Raw genomic sequence first — 21,678 nt, forward strand, 5'->3', positions numbered from 1 at the left:
TCGGCTTCCCTTGCCCTCCTTGCCTTAGCAGTGGATCTTTGCGGGGTGGACCACTTCCATGTAATATGTAGTCCTCGTCCCCGAATCGGCGAACCCCAAGGTTCGCCAGTGCTGGGGCCTTTTCTTCCGCGCAGGTCTGTTGCGAGTCTAAGCGGGTGGCCAACGATTTTGGAGAAGTCGGCAGCCGTATTAGTGTTGCGAAAGCCCTTGCTCTGTAATATATAAACAAGCTGCTGCTCCTTTCATTTTGCCTCCATTGTCTCTTTCCGAACAGTATCTTGCTCACTTTGTCTACCGACAATCGTTTTACACCATTCGTAACATTTCAAAGACAACCGCAACTTAACACCCTCGAGCATCCTCTTCCGCAAACTTCAACATGCCTTCCGCCGACGCTCAGAATGGTCAACTCCAGACCGTACTGGAGAACAAGGGCATCCGTTTCCAGTTCAAGACTGGCAGTGCCAAGTATGAGTGTCATCTCCAGGACCGCTCTACGTAGTGAGTGAAGCAACCGTGCTCGATCTCTCACAATTCGCACTAATACGGTCCCCAAGCGAGCGCACGAAGGCGACGAGGACAAACTCTACCGACTCACAGACCAGCTCATCATCTGCTTCGACCATCAGCAGCTCCCACTAGAAGAAGGCCTTAAAACTTTCTCGACTAAGAATGTCGGGCAGGGAAAGAAAAATCTCGAAGACGGCGCGGTCAAAAACGGTGACGGGATAGGATGGTGAAAGCCCACCACTTGTTTAAACGGCGCAATCACGGCGTTACATAGGCACGACATATGGAGGAATAGGAAACCCCTTGAGAACCAACGTGCAACCTCTGATCGGAGCCGACGGCAAAGATATTCAACTCCACAACCAATACTCGGGGGCATGCTATCCGTCAACTCCGGTGTGCGTGAGAAATTACTCGAAGCACGTATATGGCAACACGCCGGTGTGCATTGGAGCGAAAAGGCGAAGGGCGGAAGCAGGGTCTGCACGGAGGTTTGGAAAATATTGGCGTATAGAGCAGCTCGCAGCTGACAATTTTGTCTTCTTTGCTTATTTCTTCGGGAAGTAGATGGGCAATGAACTTGTTCTTCACTATACCTCACTCTAAATTGCATACTGTGTACAACGTCACTGACCAGATCCGTCAAACCCATCAAAAGACGCTTTCCCGCGGGTAGCCTAACATCCGGCACTTCCGGAGACCAAAGTCAGCGAGAGCGAATCCCGATCCGATAACGAAAGTTCTACATGCAATGCATGGCAGCATGAGATTATTGAGAAGGGCATATAATTTGATCCCACGTTGACTCGGTGGATCTCGTCCGGCGGACCCTGATCCAGACGGTGTGTCGACGGCTTCCTCTAGAACACAGCTCCACCAGACTCCTTTGGGTCGATGTTTGTCGCCTGCTCCTGAGCAACAGTCATCTCACGCCACCGGTTGGCCATGATACAAGCATTTTCTTGATCCCGCTAGTCTCAAGCCCGCTAGAGCCGTGGGCGGCCATGTTGTACATTGTATCGTGTAGGGCTACATTAGCTCCACGTCTGAGCGGCGAATTCGTGATTTGCCAGTCCTTACGGCCTAGTATGGACGGTGTTCTAAAAATCCGTTGTCTCCATCGTCGTGGACCGTCCGGTTGCTGAATAATGCCGTGGTCCGGCGGACGAGTCTAAGATGAAGCTTGGTAGCTCTTCTACTCTCACCAGTGCTCGTCAGCTTCTTAGTAGCTAGGGGGTCGGATACTAGACAGTGCCATCAGTTAGTTGCCGGGTACAATATGCCACGGAGACGGATTTCTGACTCGAGAGATTGTTTTCCGAATCCCATTAGCCATGCGAGACGATTTGAGGGCGCCGTCGGCCTTTGAGGGGGTTCAGTGGGTGACATATCACTCCTGTGGCGAACCCCCCTCCAAGCTGGCGAGTATTACTTGCTGGGATGATGAAAGCTCTTGAAATGTAATACGAGATCCAACTGTTTGATTCTTGAAATTCTATATTTTCGGCCGCCAAACGCGTATGCAAGTCTTACGGGTCTATGTTTCGTTAGTAGAAAGATGAATGATAATACGGCTTCGACAAAGCGGACAATCGAGCAATTGTCGACTCTACACGAAAGGCCTACGTTCCAGTTAGGACATAAGCTAGGTTCCATTCTGAGAAAAACTCACTTCTTCCGGCCATCTCTTTGTGTAAATCAAGAAAAACATCCATTTCAACCTTCCCCGATCTCGCGATATAGGTGCTTCCCTCGACTCTAACCGTCACATACGACCATACCCATTGGAAAACTCGGGATCCCGTCCGCTCTCCCATAGATAAGCCAATGAGGGCCGGATTAGTAGTTGGGTCGGTGACGACCAGCGAATACCTGGTGTTGTATGTTTTTGAAGTTTTGGTGGGTTCACGATAATCGCATGTGGTGGACCCGCATGGGGTTTTGTCAGTCGTTGATACCTTACCTCAAACATCACGAATACTCACAAGCAAACAAGCGTTTTTAGATTTCTGCGGTGTCTTCCGAAGTACCACGGTTCGTTATTATACTACCACACGCCCGAATGGTTCCCAGCTCGACGTTCACCTAGTGGTTCATACCGTCTAGAGCAGCGAAGGATAACGTACAGCTAGTTGACTGCAGGGAAGCATGGATAAGTAAGGTATGAATACAGCCAAAGTTAGCAGCAGAGAGATGTGAACTTTAGTCCGTCGTAGATAAGCACCGGTGGTTAGATAGTTGCCCTGCGATGCCTTGCCAGAATACTTGAATTAGTAAGATCATTTCGGTAGTGTGGATGGCGCTGAATGTGAATCTCTACTACATGCTCTTCCTCCTCGCTTCATTAATGGCGGGAAAAAGGTGCATCTACATCGGCTTTCCAGGTTTGCACAAGAAGAAATCTATACAGACATATGGGTATAGCGTCAAGTCCTGTTCAGGACCAGGTACGACCAGATAGAGCGAGTATCTGAGGTTGTCATGGAGGTCACGCTAAGCTCGGGGAGTGATACCGATCTTTCTGGGTTCCCATTCACGGCCATCTAGCAACTATTATGGTGCTAGAGAGCTAGCACAAGCATACGTACATATAAGGTATGTATGAAGTTGTCGACACCCAGGTGTATCTCGGCGGTGAGTGACGCTAATATTACAAGTGCTGTTCGACGATATACAACTGAAGAACTCCTCAAACAGCATTCGGTTTACTTTCGGCGCAGATTTTCCTCAGCACGGCTACTTGAGTTCATAAGATAAGCTCCTTCAATGTCGGTTGCCAGAATCACCATCCTTTTACAACCTCTTCTGAAAGTCGGTGATTGCCCCCCTCACATTGGAATCCAACATGTTGAAAGCCAACGCTGGAACGCTGTTTGTGTCACGTCTTATATTTTCAATGTACAAAACCTCAAGCTCAGTATCCTTGCAGCCAGAATCACCTACTTGCTTGCTTGGCAAGTCTAATGTTACTATTTGCGTCTTCGTCTATGGAGATCTTTGGCGTTCGCTTGGTGAGGCTGCTCAGGTGTAGTCTTCGGCAGGATTCGCTAGCAAGCAGATTGGGGATTCCAGCCAGTACTCCATGAAACATAATCTCAGTGAGTACGTACACTAGTACGCGCAAATTGGGAGTATATCTACATAAAAACCATTCACATCGAGGCATAAGGTGTTGCAATATCACGAGCAGGGCGCTATGAGATATGATCCTTGGCCTGAAGTATGTTGCGAACGAGTATGCGTGTCTTTTTTAGCCATAGAAATCAACCATTTAGCGAGTTTCTCATGTTATTGAGGACGGTGGATTGAGGACGGTGGATCACGGCCACTGAAGTATGGTAAACTGTCGCTGATCAACTGTCGGCAGGGGAACTAGGCTGTGCCGCGAGCAAGTTGCATCAAGCAAGACTGAAGCGTTTTCTTGGACCTCGTACTCTTGATTTGGCCCTCCGGATGGGTCGTTGGGCCGCTCTGCCGACAGGGTTGTACCAAAATCGGAATTGCAGCCGGAGCGGGGCCGAACAGTTCCCGGAGCCGACCTGCTGCACTACTACAAGGTGGATTCCCATGTCCGGATTCAGTGGCGCCCCGCAGCCGGTGGGCGGCAGCACCAAGCCTCAAGTAAGAGCACACTAACAATTACAGAGTAAGGTGCCTTCCTCCAGACGTATACCGACGTACATCAGAAGAATGACTTAAACCCTCATCGTGCAACTCGATGCATTCATCTTACAATGGCGGATGACGTCCGATCTGTGAGCTGCGAAGCGCCAGAACCGGTCTGATCAAGAGGAGAAGAGGAGAGTGGCTCTCGAAGGCTACATCGATCGAGGATTTCTCTCCAACGCCCTACCAGCTCAACAAACTATTATTGCATGAAGTACCGGAGCATGTTATCGTGACAGCCGTTGCTTGCACACCGACCTTGCGTTAGCGAGTCACGCGGGCGATTCGGCCCTCAACCCCCGCCAGATTTTTGTGGGACATGCCCGTCTCGTTCTCGACCACGAGAGTGCTATCTCGGCTTGGTTGCTCATCGCTCGGCGTTTACCAGCGGGATGTTCGCGCCGCGGATCGCATTCTCGCAATACCGACGGAAGGATGCCGCACCCTAGAGGCTTCACCTCCAGCTTGGCTGGGAGACAATAAACGGCGCCATGCTTCCTCCAGCCGGGCGCAGCTGGGGGCTCTGGCAGCAAATAGGTGATGAAGCTTGCGGTGGGTGGCAACAAGTACAACCCACAATCCACAAGGTCCTTCAGGGAGTCAAGCGACGTGAGTGGGTGCCTGGATTGCCATGCGGCGGCGCCCCCAAACATGAACCAACTCAAGACCATCAAGCACGCGCAGGCGCCCCTCTGTCCTCTTCTAAGTCTAGGCTCTCTGGCAAAGCGGTGGGTGACTCGTTGGACGTTTGACCGCACGCCGCGGACTCGGACGATAGTGTCCATGCCTGTCTCGCGGCGAGGCGGACCACGAGGCCTAGGTACCAAAGTCAACCGAAAAATCCAACTGTCACCATCTTATCGGTGCTAAGCCATTCGGACGCCCCCTACGCAAGTCACGTCCAGGGATCCCCCGCCAAGTATGGTCAAGCAGCAGCGGGCTATTGGTTGGACGTTCCTGGCCTTCCCCCTTTGCGGCAGCCCTGGATCCGACTTTGTGAGGGCAGAAGAGGTACTGGGTCTGGAAGAATAGTAGTACGGGGCCACCGAGAGCGCTCGTCAAGGTACTTTCAAGGCCTCCCGTCCTGCCGACCTATCTCTAGGTACCTGACGGCTGCGGCATGCCTACCAAGGTCCATATGCGGCGAGAGGGAGCTCAAGCTGCGGTAAGGGAATACGCAATCCCCCAAGAGAACCCGCACCGTTGAAGGGAAAAGACAAGGTGAGAAAAGGTAAGAAAGGTACCGTCGTAGAGAGGTATCTAAGTCGCCAGCCTGCCGCAACGCAACGCACCCTCTCACTTACACCATCTCCCTTTCTCTTCGCTTCCTTTGACTTTGCTCCGATTCCTCCCACTTCCCTCACCTACATACCGTACTTCCTTCACACACTCTTCCTTTTCGCATCTACAACCTCTGGTCAATACTTTATTTTCAAAGTGCGTTTGGCCTGCTGATCAGAGGTTGCTCGAAATGCCTGTGCCAATCGCCGCCAAAGGTCAGTGACATTCATCTGTACAACCACCCCCTTGTCGCCGCCTACCGCCCCTCCGTCTCAATGGATGGAAATTCCCCCGAATCCCCCCCCCCATGCCCGCATCCCCAAACACCGCCCGACGATCTGCTGTTCTGCTATTCCTTCGGAGCCTACACTACGGATACACGTTCCTACACTACCCCGCGTCAGCGCTCTTGCGAATCACGTTGCTTGCCTGAGGTGGTCAGGCCTGTGGCAAATGGCATCCAGGACCACGCAATCCTGACTTGTTCGGGCGCGTGGCCAATTTAGAGCTTGACAGTTTCGTTTCTCGGGTTGCTATTTCATCTGTTTCTTTTTGCCTTTTTGCAAAATTGCAACCAACCTGTTTCGCTCCCTGCTACCTCACCGTTTCTCGCCATTTCATTCCCTACAACTCTGACTGCCTCGACGCTTGACGATGCCTGGTGTTAACAACGGTGCCCTGGCTTCAGCCGGCATTATTGCTGTGTCTGTTGCCGTTGCAGCTGCTATTGCCATCTACGAGTCACCAGAACTTCAGCGATATGCCAACGATGTCCGGAGACGCATCGCCATGGCCTTACACTCTTTGGGCGAGGGTTTCGAGCCCAACGACCGCCCGCCCATGTTCAACAGACCCGAGGACGCCCAGGGTTTCCTAGAGTCCCGTGGAGGGGCTGAAGCCGGAGTCGACGCCGATGACGAGACACGCCGCCGCCAGCGCGAGGAGATTTTGTATTGGAATGCCGTGGCCTTGGCCAAGAAGGAGAAGGAGAGAATCGAAGCCGAAGAATCCGGATCGCGGGAGCTGCCGCCACCAGGCCCAGCGCGAGGCAGATCTTTCGATGACTTTTTGCACGAGGACAAGAGTGGCGAGAAGGGATCCTTCGTTTACAACACGGGCGCAACCACCTACAACGACGAGGGGCTTATTCGACGCCGTCCCGAGGGTGTCCGCGGCCTCAACGCTTCGCTTTACGCCAACCCTTTCGCCGACGAACACCAGATCGATCAGGAAGATCTTCCAGTCATGGAAGAGCCCAGCTCCCTGTCCCCCGCCCACGACGAGGCCGTGTCAGACATTTACAGCGCCACCACCCGCGACGCCGACGAACGCCCCCGAGACATTGCCGCCACCATTGCCCAAATGCCCCCTCTGGTCGACGTCTCTGAAACTTCATCCCAATCTGAAAAGTCCACGACTCTCGACCGCGAGCTCGGTGCCGACGAGTACATGACTGCTGGCCAAGAGAACCGCGAAGAAGCCTATGCCTCCATCCAAGCCTGGGCACAAGGGTCCAGCCCCTCCAACTTTTACTCACCGCTTCCCATGTCGCCTCCCGTACCCATGTCCGAACCCGAGCTTGTTAGCGAAGGCGAACTCACCCCCACCGACTCGGCCTCCCTCGCTGGCTCCGGCGAGGACGTCGCCAACGATGCCGCTTCGTCTAGAGCCGGCGACAATAGCCGCTACTACGATGTGCTGAGTGAGAGCGAGGGTATGATGACTCCCGCTAGCTGGTCCGAGGTTGGAAGCGTTGTCAGCGAGAGCGAGACTCGCAGCGAAACTGCGCAGGCCCGTGTCCACGCATGAACGCGGTTTCTCTTCAACTTTTCTTTGGTATATCACAATTGATTCAGTCAGCTCGCTAAGCACGGCGACGGAAATAGCAGGGAAAGGCGCAAAAGGATCAACAGGACTGGGAAACAGAGCACGAATAGATTTTGGGCGGATAGGCACATGATTTGAAATAAAACCTTTAGTTTCTAAATGCATTTCCCCGTGATCCCGTGTCTTCCCTGTTGGTCTGCCTTCTGAGAGACCATCGCATAGCGCCGCGTCCACGGCAATCAAAGTTCAACAAACTCCAAAAATGACAGGAAATGTATCTCCTCGTCTACGCTAGTATGGTAGTGGAACAGCTCTTCACTGTGGAACCTCGTCGGCAGCTCGGATCCTTCCCAATCTAACATCATCATCCGAAATATCGTCCTTGTTCACAATCACAGCCTCCTCCTCCTTCATCTTGTCGCCGTAATCCTTCCACAGCTGCTCGACGGGCCTGCCCACGATCTCGGTCCAGAACTCCTTCTCCTTGTAGCGCTGGGTACGAAGCTTCTCGTTGATCCTCCTGACGGTGCCCTTGCCGAAGCGGCCCTCGAGGTAGTCGAGGAAGTAGCCCGTGTGCTGGTACCCGCCGTCCCAGTTCCCGGTGGCGTCGCGCTTCCAGTGAGGCGGGCTCAGGTCGGCGTTGAGGCGGACCCAGTCAGCGATGCCCTCGATCAGGCCGCCCGGGCAGGTTCCGTGGGCGTTATACTGGAAGCAGTGGACCATTTCGTGGGTGAGGACGCCCATGATCTCGGCGGTGCGGCGGTCGGCGGGGATGCCGGCGATGTAGGACATGGAGAAGTGGATCTCCTTGTGGTCGTCGTCGAGGTCGGAGCCCGTGGTGTAGGCGACGCCGCCCATGGGGCGGAGGATGAGGGTGACGGAGCGGGTTGGCGGGACGTGGGTTGTGTGGTTGGAGGGGGACTCGTAGAGGAGGGTGAGGACGGAGCGGACGGCGGTCGCGAGGGCGGTGCTGGCGTTCACGGCGGAGAGGAAGTGGGCTGCGGCCGGGTCGTTGAGGTCGCGGATCTCGAGGCGGAGCTTGGGGAGGGCAAAGTCCGGGACGGGACGGGGGTGATTGCTGGCGGCGCCGGCGGCGGGGGCTAGCGGTTGCTGATCTGATGATGATTTGAGGTGGGCGGGGAGCGGGGTGGCGGCTGGGGGCGCCGGGGCCGGGCCCGGTGCCTCGGAGGTTGGTGTTGATTCTGGGACGGCGGATGACATGGCTGGGAGGAAGATGGCGATGGGATCAGGGTTGGGCGTGGTGTTTGGTGGGAGGACCATCTGGGAGAGAGCGACCCGCGAGGGGGGTTTTTGAGGGACGCAGTAGCTCGAGATGATGTGCCCTACGGATCCGGATAGTTTGAAGTGAGGTAGGGTACCTGTTGGAGCTACCGAGTACCTTGGTTTCGTGAGTACCTACCTTAGCCAACTAGCGTGAGGTAGTGGTGGTTTCGATCACTGTAATGGGACGCAGGTATCCGTACTTTGCTCGAGTTTCAACGCCTGAGGTAAGATAAGTAGCTGCATGCGGAAGCGGATGCTGGTTGTACTACACGCCAGTGTCTCTCATATAATTAACATTACGATCTCGTTTTCGAGAGGTTGCATAGAAACAGGAAACGCTCCTCCCTTTATGTCCGAGGTGGATGAGGGAAGGAAAACAGGAATTCCACGAGTCCACATCATCTTGACGGAGGACCCTGTTCCATACGCCGTAAGGTGCAGCATGACAGGCAACTGTAGCTCCCGATCGGGGGACGTACCTCAGGTGCTTAGCTGCTTGGGTGGGAACGTGCCTCCCCCGCGGCTGCAGGGGTAAGGGTCCGGGCCCCGTGGCCGCCCCTCACCTCACTGCTCAGGGCCCTCTCACGATAAGCGGATAAGGACCTAGCGCAGTCTTTCTTAGCGTCCCGCAACACCGCAGGAGCGGAACCCCCAGCCAATGGTCGCCCGGGCTGGGGCTTGCTGGGCGCTGCTGGTGCACGGGACAACCTGCGATGCCCCTTTGTTGTTTGGTTTCGAGAACGTCAACCGCATCCATAAACAACAACCCCATTTTGCCCATCTCCATTCTGCCACTGCTGCCACCTGCGCAACCCGGCCCCAATCTGCCACATTCTTCGCACTGGGATATTCCTCCGTGCTGCTGCTCGCTTCCCAACGCATATTTGCACATAGTTGTAAGCGTTTTTCTTCTGCCCTACCAGTTTCAAACGATATCACACACCCCCTCCCCTCCCCCGGTGCGCTAAACGATTCATACCCTCGCTCATCGTCGACCTCCCCGTCGCTCGTCTGTCCTGACTGGCTACCTACCCGCGCGCGCGCAAACCGTCTCATTCGTCCAAGCTTCCTTTGTGATGACAACGACGACAAACGACACCACCATTGACCACGATATATACAGACAACTGCTGACACTGCCTTCTGCTCGCACCAGGCACAACCCACCCCGAGCCCAACCCTCGTTCTGCAGGGAATGGCGGAGAAAATCACCGAAGAACAGGTCGACGACCTGCTGAAGATCCTCCGCAGCGAGGCCAGCGTCGATCAAAAGGTCCAGCACGTCACCGGCATCAAGTCCGGCATCAAGCAGCACAACGTTCCCGATGTCCTCGTACCACAAGTTTTCGACGGCCTCCGTACCGCCTCTACCTCGCCGCACGCCGTCCTCGTCAATGCCGGCTTCACGGCCCTCAACCACCTCCTGACAAGACTGTCGAGACAGGAGCCAAAGTACATTGCCAAGGATGCGAAACACACACTTCCCCTGGTCATTGACAAGCTCGGCGACCCCAAGGATAAGTTCAGGAGCCTCGCATCGCAGGCACTGACCACCATCTACACAGCCGCCCCCATGGACGTCGAGCGCTCCATCAAGAATGTTGCCATGGTCGGTAAGAACCCGAGGGCAAAGGAGGCCAGCATGCACTGGCTGTTGTACATGCACCAGGAGCACGGCACCCAGTTCCGCGCCTACGTCCCGACTCTCATGGAGTTGCTCGAAGACGCTGATGGCATGGTGCGCGACGTCGCTAAGAGCACCGTCATTGAGCTGTTCCGGTATGTTTTCTGGACGCGGGTTCGATCGCATGATTCGCGCTAATTGATATAATGCAGGAATGCTCCCAATGCGGCCAAGTCTGACCTCAAGAGACAGCTTAAGAACTTCAATGTCCGCCCCGCCATTGAACAAGCCATTGTCAAAGAGCTTGCGCCCACAGCAGCCGACCGACCAAAGACTCCAGGCCTCGATGCTCCCGCTCCTGCCCCTCGACCGAAGCTTGCCGCGAGTGTGTCTTCCGTTGCGAGCGAGCGCCCTGTTACACCAGCCCCCGAAACGCGAAGCGAGGTCGAGCCGTCATATGCCAACACCCAGCGTGAATTAGACGACATTCTTAGGGAAATGATGATGTACTTTGAGGGCAGGGAGTCGGAGCAAAATTGGCTGAAGCGCGAAGAGAGCATGACAAAGTTGCGTAGGTTGATTGCCGGCAACGTCCCCCAAGACTTCCCCGACGCCTTCCTGCTGGGTCTCAAGGGACTACTCGATGGAATCATCAAGGCCATCACCTCGCTACGGACTAGTCTTTCAAAAGAAGGCTGCAATCTCGTACAAGATATCGCCATGACCTTTGGCCCCGGCATGGATCCTTTGGTGGAGCTTCTTATGCAGACCTTCATCAAACTCGCCGCGGCAACGAAGAAGATTGCTTCCCAGCAGGCAGATACCACAGTCAACATCATCATCGGCAAAGTCACCTACAATTCGCGCATCATGCAGCATATCTGGGGTGCTTGCCAGGATAAGAATGTCCAGCCCAGAACGTATGCCACTGGTTGGCTCAAGACGATCCTTACCAAGGAAGCACATCACAAGAGTCACATTGAGCACGGCGGAGGACTGGACCTCGTCGAGAAATGCATCAAGAAGGGGCTCAATGACGCGAACCCCGGTGTAAGGGAGCGCATGCGTGCCACCTTTTGGGTGTTTGCCAAAATCTGGCCTCCCAGGGCAGATATGTAAGTCAAGAGTGCTCCGATCTGCCACGCATCTTGCTGACAGAAAAAAAACAGGCTCAAGGATACGCTGGAACCGACTGCGCAGAAGCTCCTCGACAAGGACCCCAACAACCCAAACGCCCCTAAGAGGGAAGTCGAGGCTACACGCGCCAGACCAGGCCTGGGCCTGTCAAAGAGCACCATGGGCACTGGGAAACCGACCTTGCGTGAGACTATGATGGCACAGAAGAAGGCGACGATGGCAGCATCACAAAAGTTGCCGCCTCGCCCAGGCTCTGCAATGGCCAATTTGTCTCCCGCTCGACCACAACAAGCGGCGTCCAGCTCGTCGAGCGGCCCAGCGCCGTCCGCTAAGCCGACAGCCTCAGGAGGCATGTCCGTTCGGCCCATGAGACCGACCAAGAGAAGGCCAGAAATGGCGGCACGACCCGCGACGGCTGGACCCTACTCAGTACGCACGCATGACGGACCCTCCGCCGAGACATCTAGTCCCGAAAACCCCAAGTCTAGGAGCACCACAACGAGGCCGAAGACCGAGGCCTCCCCACGGAGAGCTCAAAGTAGGCCTCGTGCTGCGACATCTCATGCGTCACCCGGCGCCAAGTCAACCCTTTCGAAATCTGTTTCTTCTCCTCGCGACTCGCCCCGCACAAGTCCTGCAAAGCCCAAGAGGATGCAGACCACAATCCCGACGAGTAGCCCGTCCAGGGACAATGAAGATCTTACATTAGTGGTGCCGAGCCTCGGGAGCTTGAGGTCGCCTCCAACTTTGGATCGACGTCAAAGAGCCGCGACAGAGGAGCCGACAGTACCAGACTTTGAGGCAGATGCGCCTGCGGAGGTTGCGGCGGAGATTCCTTTGCCCAAGGCCGAGCTAGCACAAGAAGCATCTTCTGAACCCGTTCCTGAGCCCACTCCGGAGCCTGCCGAGCAATCTTTGGCAGAACCTGAAGATGAGGTTGCTGTAGGAGCGCCCACCGAGACCTCACCCGAGGCCCCAGCGGCTGAGACCGAAGAGGCACCGCTTGAGGAGGCCGTGGAAGCTCCTGCCGAGGCTGCGGTGGGAGGATTAGCCCCCTCTCCTGTTATAGAGGAGATGGCCAAGGCAGAACCGGAGCCGGCGTCAACGAATGGACTGAAGGTGTTCGAGGACCCCTTCGTCGATGACGGTACAACTGCCAACCCAGATATCACTATCCCCGTTCTGGAAGATAAGCCCGTGAATGAGGTTGCTGCACCAGCGCTGAGCAATGGATTTGAGGCCAACGGTACGCCCGAGACTCCCGAAAAAGCCCGTCAGACGTCGAGACTGCTTGACAGCGGTGTTACGAGAGTTAAGGCGAAGTCTCTGGACGTCCACGGCTTTAGGAAGCTACAATCAATCATCAGAGACAACAAGGCTGTTTTCACGGATGAGAAGTTCGAGGCGCTGCTTCGAGGACTGTTTGAGTATCTAGAGTCACCTCTTGAGACGCTCGCGCCGGAGAGGGTTCAGGACGTCAAGGCACAGATCCTCGCGACCATCAAGCTTTTGCTGAAGAAGGAACGGGACAATTTCCAGCCACACGTCTCACGTGGCCTCGAGTCTCTCGTATCAACGCGCAGCGCATATGACTCACGCACTCGCATTGTCAGCGGTCTTGAGCTCCTCGCAGAAGAGCTCGTAGCTCTCGGAGACCCGCCCGAGATCGTTGTGGTCATGACCAAGCTTCTGCAAAGCAAGCAGGACACTACGATCGAGGGCAGCCGCTGTCTTGCTACAGGTCTGCATGTTCTCAAGGAGCTTCTCGACAAGCGCACTGGCTTCACGCCCTCAGACAATGAGCTCGCACAGCTTGCCGGCCTCGCTGGCCGCTGTCTCGAGTCAACGGACTCCGGTGTTCGCATGGGCGCTGTGCAACTCTGCGTTGCTCTTCACGCGCGGATTGGTGATGCGCCGTTCTGGGAACTTATCAAAGGCGCCAAGGACGACCCGAAGAATCTCATCACGTACTATATCGCGAAGCATCAGCGGGAAAGCAGCGTCGGAGCCTAGGTACCGGTGCACCTCGAGGAACGTCGATGTACCACTACGAGATACGGTATCGCTGCAGGAGTTGGAAAACGGCGTCGGGATGTGTGGGTGGTTTGATGGGTAATACCTCATGGGCCTCAAAAAAAACAAGTGAAAGTGGAGTTTCTATTGTTTGCTTAAAGGGGCTGGGCAACGGAAAGAATACAGAGGGCCGAGCTTATAGGCGAAAGCGAGGTTCTTCTTTTTTTGGGTTCTGCGTATTTTACATTTTGGAAGCCTTTCTTGTATGCCTTCTTTGTAGCTGCTCGGCATAAGCTGTGTACTGTACCAACATACTTTCTATTCTATTCTGATGAAACCTCGTTTCTCTCGACCTGCTATGTGGCCTCTCTGTCTTTATGGCCCGGCCATTTTTTGCTTCCGGAGACATTGAGTAGTATTATGCAGCACAGCCCAGACTTGATGCTGACTTTGCTCTCGCCCGGATGCCCGAGTCTCGGAGCCAAGTTCCTCGGGCCGGTTTACAAGGGGGTGTTTGCCCGAGACCGGCGCGAGGTTTCTTCATTCTCTTATGAGGCAGGGCAGGGGAGGGGCGCAGCTGGCATCTTGATGGAGACGTGGCTGGGTCAAGGGTATCATTGCGTTCAAGACAGAAAGAGATGGGAGGATGAGGTAAGGTCAGGTCAGGTCTGGTTAGGGCTGAGTGTGCAGCAGAGCATTGCGATGACCTGCGCTGACGTGCCGACCTGGCAAAGGTTGGTTGGCTCGCGGACACGGATGCCCAGATACGGAGGAGATTTCCTCCGTGGCATCCACGGCCACTGTCATCGGGGAAAGGGGGGAACATGGGACGGAACGGGGTATGGCTTGAACACAAGAGAAGATGGAAAAAAGTATGCCTGCATCAGGTTGACTAAGACCACTTTCACTTGTCAGGCCATGTCGCCACTGGACAAGGGGGCGCGGGCAACGCGGGGACACCTGTCAGAGAAACTCTGTTTGATGGGTTTTATTTCTTTGGCCAAAGAGAGAATGATGGGAGAGAAAGGCATTGACGGCGGGCGCATGGATGTTGGCTGAAGACGAGGGCTCGCGGGCTTCCCCGGATCGTGGGGGATATTGAGTTGTGAGGGATGTTCCAGGAGGCAAAGTCCCCCTTTTTCGGTTTGGAAAAGATGGCGTTATGTAGTAAGAAAAGATTCATGTCTTCCGCTAGGTATTTCTATCACAAGGTTGACGCTCAGCCACGTTTGTGTAAAGGCAGTCTTAGTCTTTGCATTGGAGCTGCGGCGAGGTCGGGAATCGTATGACGTGCGGCGACTCCGACTGCTGTTGTGAAAGGGGGGCCCGCCCGGGTGGGAAATGCAACTTCGGAGAATAAGCCTACGGGCTGCCGGGCGGGCGGCGGCGTTGAGATTTTTGGAGGTGGGAGGGCCGGCCGCATGAGAGACGGCCGTGCTGATCCTTGGGCACGGCTCTCTGGGACTTGCAGAAGCAGCCGCAGCTGTTGGACTAACATACTGGATAGCAGTAGATCTGGTCGGCCCGGCTGGATGTGTGCGGCGAACCCGAGTACTTGGGAAACATGTCAATTATAGCTGACGGTTCACCGATGACACTGTGGACGTGCAGTGACGCCCCTATGGTTGGAGTTGGCGATTGCCACGTTTCCTCATTTGAGCATCCCGTAACGCCATGTGCTATCCCCGTTGCTTGGATTTACGCGACGCGAGGTTGTCCGTCCCTTGAGCAAACCGTCCAAAGTCCTCAAGGAGAAGGGAGGTGATCGGCAATCTGAATGTCCAAAATTGGACGAGTAGGCCAGGAGTGTCCATGGGCGACCAGCGCGGAAATGCTCGAGTTTCGCAAGGGACAACGCATCTGCAGAGGCCGAGGATTACGCGGTCCCCTGCGGCATCCCGCCCGCGTCGGTGAAAATTCTAGGAATTTGAGCGGTTGACGGGAGGGCTGGCGGGTCCCATGTTGAAAGCTTGTAGTCGGGACATGATGCCTGCATCTATCGACCATTGGGCGAGGGGGCTGGGCGAGCCATCGATTGTATCCGTATAATCGAACGATTGAGAACGTGCTGGGTGGATGCTTCCGCGAACTGAGTGCTGCGTTTGAATCAAGTTGGGCTGCAAGGAGCCCTCCTCAGAGGCTAGGATTGAATGAGAGCGTTGCAATCAACAAATTGGGTGATGTTTACAGCGTAGCACTGGGGCCAGTTGTTAAACTCCAACGCTGACAAGATGTTGAAGAACGAACATGGGTTCTTTTTAGCGAGCGCATCAGTGGATTGCAATTCCACCTTTTGACCTTCTAGGCCAAAGGGTCTCTGTAGACTGTTGCAATATTCTAATGTTGCAACTCGCAAGGTGCTCTTCATGAAAATTCGGGGAACAAAATGCTTGCCGGCGGCCCCAGTAGCGGCCATGGAGAGCCGTATGCATGGTTGGACTTGATCGAGACCGAGGCGACGAGGAGGTTGACGTTGGGTCGTTGGCTAAGGCAACTGAGCTGTCAAAATGATTGAGCGTGCCGAGAGTTTCCATATGTGCTCTCATCGACGTGGACTCCCTGTCGAGGTTAGAGAGTCTTGGTAGGGCTCTGAGGGGAAAATTCGCTCAGACGAGGTTCCACGGTGTATTAGTTGCAGTCCTATCCGCGGTCGTCAACTCGTCGGGCTTCAGTATTGGCCTAGTATGGAATAGCTAACTCGATCGCCTTCCCCACAGAAATGCCGATCTTGCGTCCACGATGGAACAGGGCCAGAATGTTGGTTCTCATTGCCGCTGCAGTCCGGCTTTGATAAACGAGTGAAGAAAAGTGACTAACAGCTGTATCCGTAAGGTTGGACCTCTTGAGTAATTGAGATGCTTTGCAACTTTGCAAGACCCCAACAATGACGAAAATTCGAACAGCAGGCTGCGCGAAAAGCGGTGTGCTACCTCCAGGTCTAACATCATGGATGGGATGAGCCAGGTCCGGGATTGCTGTACGTAGTAGTGGTACCGAAACTGAGGGCCTGAAACCCAACGGAGCCGATTCCTTCCCCAATCGCGGTTCTCTGGGGATATCAAAGAACTGTACGTAGGACGACACCATGTAACATCAGGATGCGGGCTGGCAAACTGGGTAACAACTTGGCGCGATTGGAAATGGTGTTTGAAACGAAGGCGGGGAGCTGGTGAAGCACATCGTCGGCTTGTCGCCAAGAGTTATTCCGTGAGTGATACTCCGTAACCAGTCTGGATAAATAGGGAAGACGCCAAGCCCAATCTGTTTTCGTACCTGAGGGTGAAAGACATCGTCGTCCCGGCATTGAGGGGCAAGAGGTATCATGGTTGGCTGACGAGGCCAAAGTCAACATCAGGCGAGAGATCTTGGGCGAGAAGGCGATGAGCACTGCTACAGGGTCAAATCTTGCTGACAACGACTATCAGAAGAAGTATGAAATTGCCAGCAAACCTGCTCCATCTACCCACACACGCCGAGTGTGTTGGACTGTTTGACAACGACGTTGGCCAACGCCCCGCTGATGGACACCGCCGACCCGGAAGCAATCTGTGCTCTGCTGGTTCGGAGGTCCATCATTGGTTGATCACGTTGTTGCGGAACGTTCCTTGATGAATATAACGGATAATGGACGGATCCACGGCTCATTTGAGATGCTGAGGCATTCAAGTACTTCGTGATTGCTAATGGATGTGATGAGACCATGTTGACGGCAATTGTGCGGCCTTTTGCCGCGCCGTTGTGTTCGCAAATTGCAAATGGAGAAGAAAAGGGTATGTAGTCTTGGTGCCCGAAGGATCGACTGCATGGATTGTGGATGAGTAGCGGCAGAGTGCGGATGGCTTCAAACCGTCCCTCTTTTTTTGTGTAGAAAGACTGAGAGACTGAAGAGAGGAGAAGGATCCGGATCGACCTGGTGGCGTTTGCAGCGGAGAGGCGTTTAGTTGAAACAGTAGCACCGAATCTCCACTTACGCCTTCCACGTCCAGTCGTTCACCCGTCTCGACTTCTCATTTAGATGAGATACGTACCCAGAATCAAGGGTTTACCCCTCCCCGACCCCGACGACCAGCATACGTACCTCAGAAAGTACCTGCCTACCTACCTTACCTTATCTTACATAGTACCTACCTACTCTGAAGGCATCTTCTGGTTCAATGTCGTTGGCGTACCTTACTGCTGACCAGTTCTCACACGTTCACTCCCAGCATCAATTGCAATCACAGGGCCTGCCATGACAGTCTGCCACTGGATCGGTCCCTACAGACTTGATCCTACCCCGAACTGGCCTCCTTTCCTGAAGATTGATTTCCTCTCACAAAGCTCCGGCGCATCTAATACTTGGCATGGCACTATCCGTAGCATCGTACCCCAACATCACAAAGTCTCCGTGAGATGCTCGATTGACGACCACTGACCACAACTCAACCCTACAGTGTGCCACAGTGGCACTGTGTCCAATCCGATCATTCCAGACATCCTCTTCACTGCTGCAAGTATTGATCGACCTTCTTCCCTCGACTTCAACGGTCCAACACGGCTCCTCATCCTCTGCTGATCTCCGATTCCGAGCCTGGCGCTACACTAACATAACAGCAGGGTTGTTGAGCCACATGCTGCGAGCTGTAAGGGGGTCGGAGCTTGGTCGCTGATCAGAAGGGCCAGACCAACAGCCGACCAGCTCCTTCGTTCCTCTGCCTCTCTTCGGAGTACTGTGCTGTGTAAGCTGACAGATATTATTACATTGCTAGAGGCAAATCCCGATCGCTGAGTGGTACCTAGTCAACAACACGTCTCGCTAAATTTAGTACCGACTTTCCTATGCCTAGGAACTACAGATACCTCGAGCTTCTGGCGTCCCGCTGGTTCACGTCAAACCAGGACCTGCCTCGCCTTGCTGGAACGACACACGACGCACACATGACATACGACGTGGATGTGACAGCCACAGCTCGAGTCACGGGCAAGGGGAAACGACTTGGTTTCAATCCGTCGTGTATCTAAGCCGCTTCAATTCTCCGTCTGATATCTTGATACGGTTGATACACCGTGCTCCGCGATACAACGTGCTTTGTCTGTTCTTCTACCACACGTTTGGTTTGCCTCTTCTGCTCATGCACCTTCGACTGGATCTTTGACTGCCCAAAGGTCGGCAACTAGGTTCGGGGAGAAGCCCACTTCAAACCCTCGCGTCAGCTTCGAGTCATTACTACGTATTGCTATCAAGCTCAAACCCAATCTTGGAGTCTTGTCGCCAGCTCATAGCTCGCTCGCAGTCTCTCGGAGCTTACCCGCAGGAACTTAGCTGCTTAGGAAACACGAACGGATCACCGACTGGGCCTAGCTGGTGTCCCAAGCCTCGGCCGTGCTTCAGCTGGACCTGCAGCTAACGGCGCATAGGGACATCCCGTCAGATGCCGTTCAGGTACAACACACCGCACCTTTTACGTGCATGCGACGCGCGAGAGATGCAGACAATGAGAGGAATAAAGGCTCCTCGAGATGATGGGCTTGGGCCACGAGCTGTAGCTCCTCTGCGGTACACTGCAGAGAAGCCCTTTCCATGACCCATCCCAGCCTACGCCGTCTCAACTCTTGCCGCTTACTCTACTGCGAAGACGACCAACAACAACACATTGTCGTCCTACCTTGGTGCTGAGCCGCAGTAAGGCATGGGTTGCCATCTGAGATATCCACTAGACAGCCCCCAGAGTAAAAGAAGGCGGAGGAAAATCAACCCTCAATCAAGTCTGCTGTAATAAGTGCAACGACCCTTTCATTTCCGTCTAACTGGGCTCAATTTAAGGTGGCTCTCTTATGTGTCTCCCACGGCTTGCCGAATGGGGTGGATAGCCACGGCAGTCATTTGTTTACATAAGACGACCAACATATCAAGTATCCGTACCTAAGTACCTTATTATCAAAGAAAGTTAATTCTTTCTAAGTCATAAGTATAAGAATATAGTTTTAATAAAATAATATAATACTTACTTAGTATTTAAATTAAAATACTTTTTTAAACTTATTATAAAAAAAAATAATTATATTACTAATTACTTATTATTAAGGTTTATAAGTAGCACTATAGTTTTAATTATAATAGCTTCGCTCGTAATAAATAAAAAGTTTAATTATAAGTTTTTTAAAAGCCTTTAATTAAGAACTATAAAAGCTTTTAAGTATACTAAATTAAAATACTTATTAAAATACTAATAACTAAGCTAATTTTATAATAATAACTTTAATAAAAAACTTAGTAAATAATACTAAAATTTTTATTAATATTAAGTACGATTTACGAAATATAATAATATAACTATAAAATATTATTAATATATCTTATATTAAAAAAAGTATTATTAATATTAATAAGATAAATAGAGCCGTATTAATATAATACTTCGGTTTTTTTTATAGTTTAAAAATAATTATTTTAAATAGTATTAAAAATTTATTAAAAAGCTCTCTTAAGTACTTTAATATATTTATTATTATTTTTATAATAATAAAACTCTTAGTATTTATATATAAGAGTAAGTTACTTATTTTTAAATAGTAATATTAACTTATTAATAAGCTATTAAAACTACGATTTTAGTAATCCCTTAATGAGAAAGAGGGTAGAATAGAAAAAAAGATAGGTAAGAAAAGGGTTAAAGTTAAATAGTACGGAATTTGAGGGTAGGGTAGCGTCTATATGTACTACGGTAATCCTCTAGTAATGCAAAACAATGGAGTTAAACAGTGCAAGTATCCGTACCGGCTACTCGCAATTGCACTCAAGGCTTGCAATCATTGCCTGGATAGTTCCATATACCCGGTGATCGCTTGTGGTCTAGGAAAAGACGAGCTTTGAGTTGTTAGCTTGTTACCGCTTCTGGGCCACCAATGTACAGAGCACAATGGTGGTCGTTGTTATGCTTCGCCTAGCACAACACCGTCACCTCCTGTGCTTCGGTTCTTATTCAATGGGCCTGAGCGTGTAAGTCACCAGAGACGTCGGTAGGAAGTACTCTACCGTACCGCCCCAAGTCCATTGCCTATTATCGTCTGGCCCACCCCTTTCACCTCATCAGTCTGGAAATTCGATGTAGTCAACAATACGAATTGTAATTTCGATGCGGGCACTCGAAATCGGTCCCATGGAACGAGCGACGGTGACTTTCATCAAGTACGTGTAGCAGCTCATCGGGCTTACATAGCACCGCTGGTCGGCATTATTTGTTGGCGGTACAGTTCGAGAGTCACTTGTGCTGAAGCCTGGCGTACGAGTTTCTTGCCCAGCATGTCCCTTTTTTCTTTTCTTTTTTTCTTTTTTGCACTGCTGTCTGTTGACTTGGATATTATAAGTACACTTGTCACCATCAACTTCTCCCATCCCCTGGATCGAGTACTCTACCACTCTGAAGTGGCACGAAGATACCTAGGTAAATGGCACCAGGAGGTACCGAAGCCCCTGGCGGCCAGTGGCCAGTCAGCAGGCGTGGGTTCCTGGCGGAACACCCCACGACTTATTCCCATGAGACTTGAGTCCCTCGCTCCGCCGCCGGGAGATGACCCCAGCAGCAGACATGATGATATGGAGTGGACTGTGGACTCGTGGAGGGGGGTTTGAGTGATGAGGGGTTCCACTGTTTGTGCCACAGAAGGGGATGGGCCTTTGCTCATCTTCTTTTCTTATGTCCACGTCCCGTTCACGTTGGGCTGTGACGGCTGTGTGGTGTTCGTATGTGCGTATCTCTGTACGGATTATGCGCACCCACATACCTTAGCTCGCGGATAGGTGTCATGCCATGTATTCTTTATTCTGTCCCGGCATCTCTTGGAGTTGTAGGACAATAAGAGTGAAGAGTCGCCAATTGGGGGGTTTCCAGTCTAGGTGCCCGAGAGACACCAGCAAAATAAAAATAAGAAATAGCATCAATCCCTCTTCTATCTGTCTCTGTCTCTGTCTTTTTTGTTTTCTTCTTCTTTTTTCCTTTCCGTTTCTTCATGCTACAAAGTGTTGTGACTCTGTGTAAAACGGACACACTGCAAGCCCAAACACTGCGAAAAGACGCCTCCTGGCGAGTCCTGCCTAGCTCAGGCACGTGGGACATTGTCTGCCCTGAGATGCCTGCATCAGATGATACATACATTATACTCTATGGTACATAGGCTGATGTAGAAAGCCATCTGCGTGATTTGGCATAGAATCAGAGACTGGATCTCTCATTTCACCTCGATCTCATGAGAAGCGTCTTCATTAAACTGAATGATGCTATCAGTTTGGCGAGCGAAGTTAACCATGTTTTGCCGTATGGACCAAAAAAAAAAGTGTTGGACTCTCGACACCCACC

General features: G+C 52.7%; 7 protein-coding genes across 7 annotated transcripts; 4 read left to right on the forward strand and 3 right to left on the reverse strand.

Annotated features, from left to right (window-relative positions):
• Positions 1-379: 379 nt before the first annotated feature.
• Positions 380-642, forward strand: CCOS01_16304 (uncharacterized protein; the record flags this gene model as incomplete). The annotated part of the gene is made up of 2 exons (XM_060464440.1): positions 380-501; positions 558-642. The coding sequence occupies 2 exons, from the start codon at positions 380-382 to the stop codon at positions 640-642; spliced, it is 207 nt and encodes a 68-aa protein (XP_060304936.1).
• Positions 643-4,448: 3,806 nt separating this feature from the next.
• CCOS01_16305 (uncharacterized protein) lies at positions 4,449-4,961 on the reverse strand (the record flags this gene model as incomplete). Its single annotated transcript, XM_060464441.1, has 1 exon — positions 4,449-4,961. One exon carries the CDS (start codon positions 4,959-4,961, stop codon positions 4,449-4,451), a length of 513 nt encoding a protein of 170 aa, XP_060304937.1.
• Positions 4,962-6,111: 1,150 nt separating this feature from the next.
• On the forward strand, positions 6,112-7,266 carry CCOS01_16306 (uncharacterized protein; the record flags this gene model as incomplete). Its single annotated transcript, XM_060464442.1, has 1 exon — positions 6,112-7,266. The coding sequence occupies one exon, from the start codon at positions 6,112-6,114 to the stop codon at positions 7,264-7,266; it is 1,155 nt and encodes a 384-aa protein (XP_060304938.1).
• A 333-nt stretch (positions 7,267-7,599) lies between these two features.
• CCOS01_16307 (plant Basic Secretory protein) lies at positions 7,600-8,565 on the reverse strand (the record flags this gene model as incomplete). The annotated part of the gene is made up of 1 exon (XM_060464443.1): positions 7,600-8,565. The coding sequence occupies one exon, from the start codon at positions 8,563-8,565 to the stop codon at positions 7,600-7,602; it is 966 nt and encodes a 321-aa protein (XP_060304939.1).
• Positions 8,566-9,763: 1,198 nt separating this feature from the next.
• CCOS01_16308 (uncharacterized protein) lies at positions 9,764-13,342 on the forward strand (the record flags this gene model as incomplete). The annotated part of the gene is made up of 3 exons (XM_060464444.1): positions 9,764-10,347; positions 10,405-11,307; positions 11,362-13,342. The coding sequence occupies 3 exons, from the start codon at positions 9,764-9,766 to the stop codon at positions 13,340-13,342; spliced, it is 3,468 nt and encodes a 1,155-aa protein (XP_060304940.1).
• A 1,219-nt stretch (positions 13,343-14,561) lies between these two features.
• Positions 14,562-14,840, reverse strand: CCOS01_16309 (uncharacterized protein; the record flags this gene model as incomplete). Its single annotated transcript, XM_060464445.1, has 1 exon — positions 14,562-14,840. One exon carries the CDS (start codon positions 14,838-14,840, stop codon positions 14,562-14,564), a length of 279 nt encoding a protein of 92 aa, XP_060304941.1.
• Positions 14,841-18,160: 3,320 nt separating this feature from the next.
• CCOS01_16310 (uncharacterized protein) lies at positions 18,161-18,845 on the forward strand (the record flags this gene model as incomplete). The annotated part of the gene is made up of 2 exons (XM_060464446.1): positions 18,161-18,271; positions 18,684-18,845. The coding sequence occupies 2 exons, from the start codon at positions 18,161-18,163 to the stop codon at positions 18,843-18,845; spliced, it is 273 nt and encodes a 90-aa protein (XP_060304942.1).
• Between the last annotated feature and the right edge of the window lie 2,833 nt (positions 18,846-21,678).

Source organism: Colletotrichum costaricense (assembly GCF_030867565.1).
Source record: "Colletotrichum costaricense strain IMI 309622 chromosome Unknown Scaffold_29.1, whole genome shotgun sequence".
Lineage (NCBI taxonomy): Eukaryota > Fungi > Ascomycota > Sordariomycetes > Glomerellales > Glomerellaceae > Colletotrichum > Colletotrichum costaricense.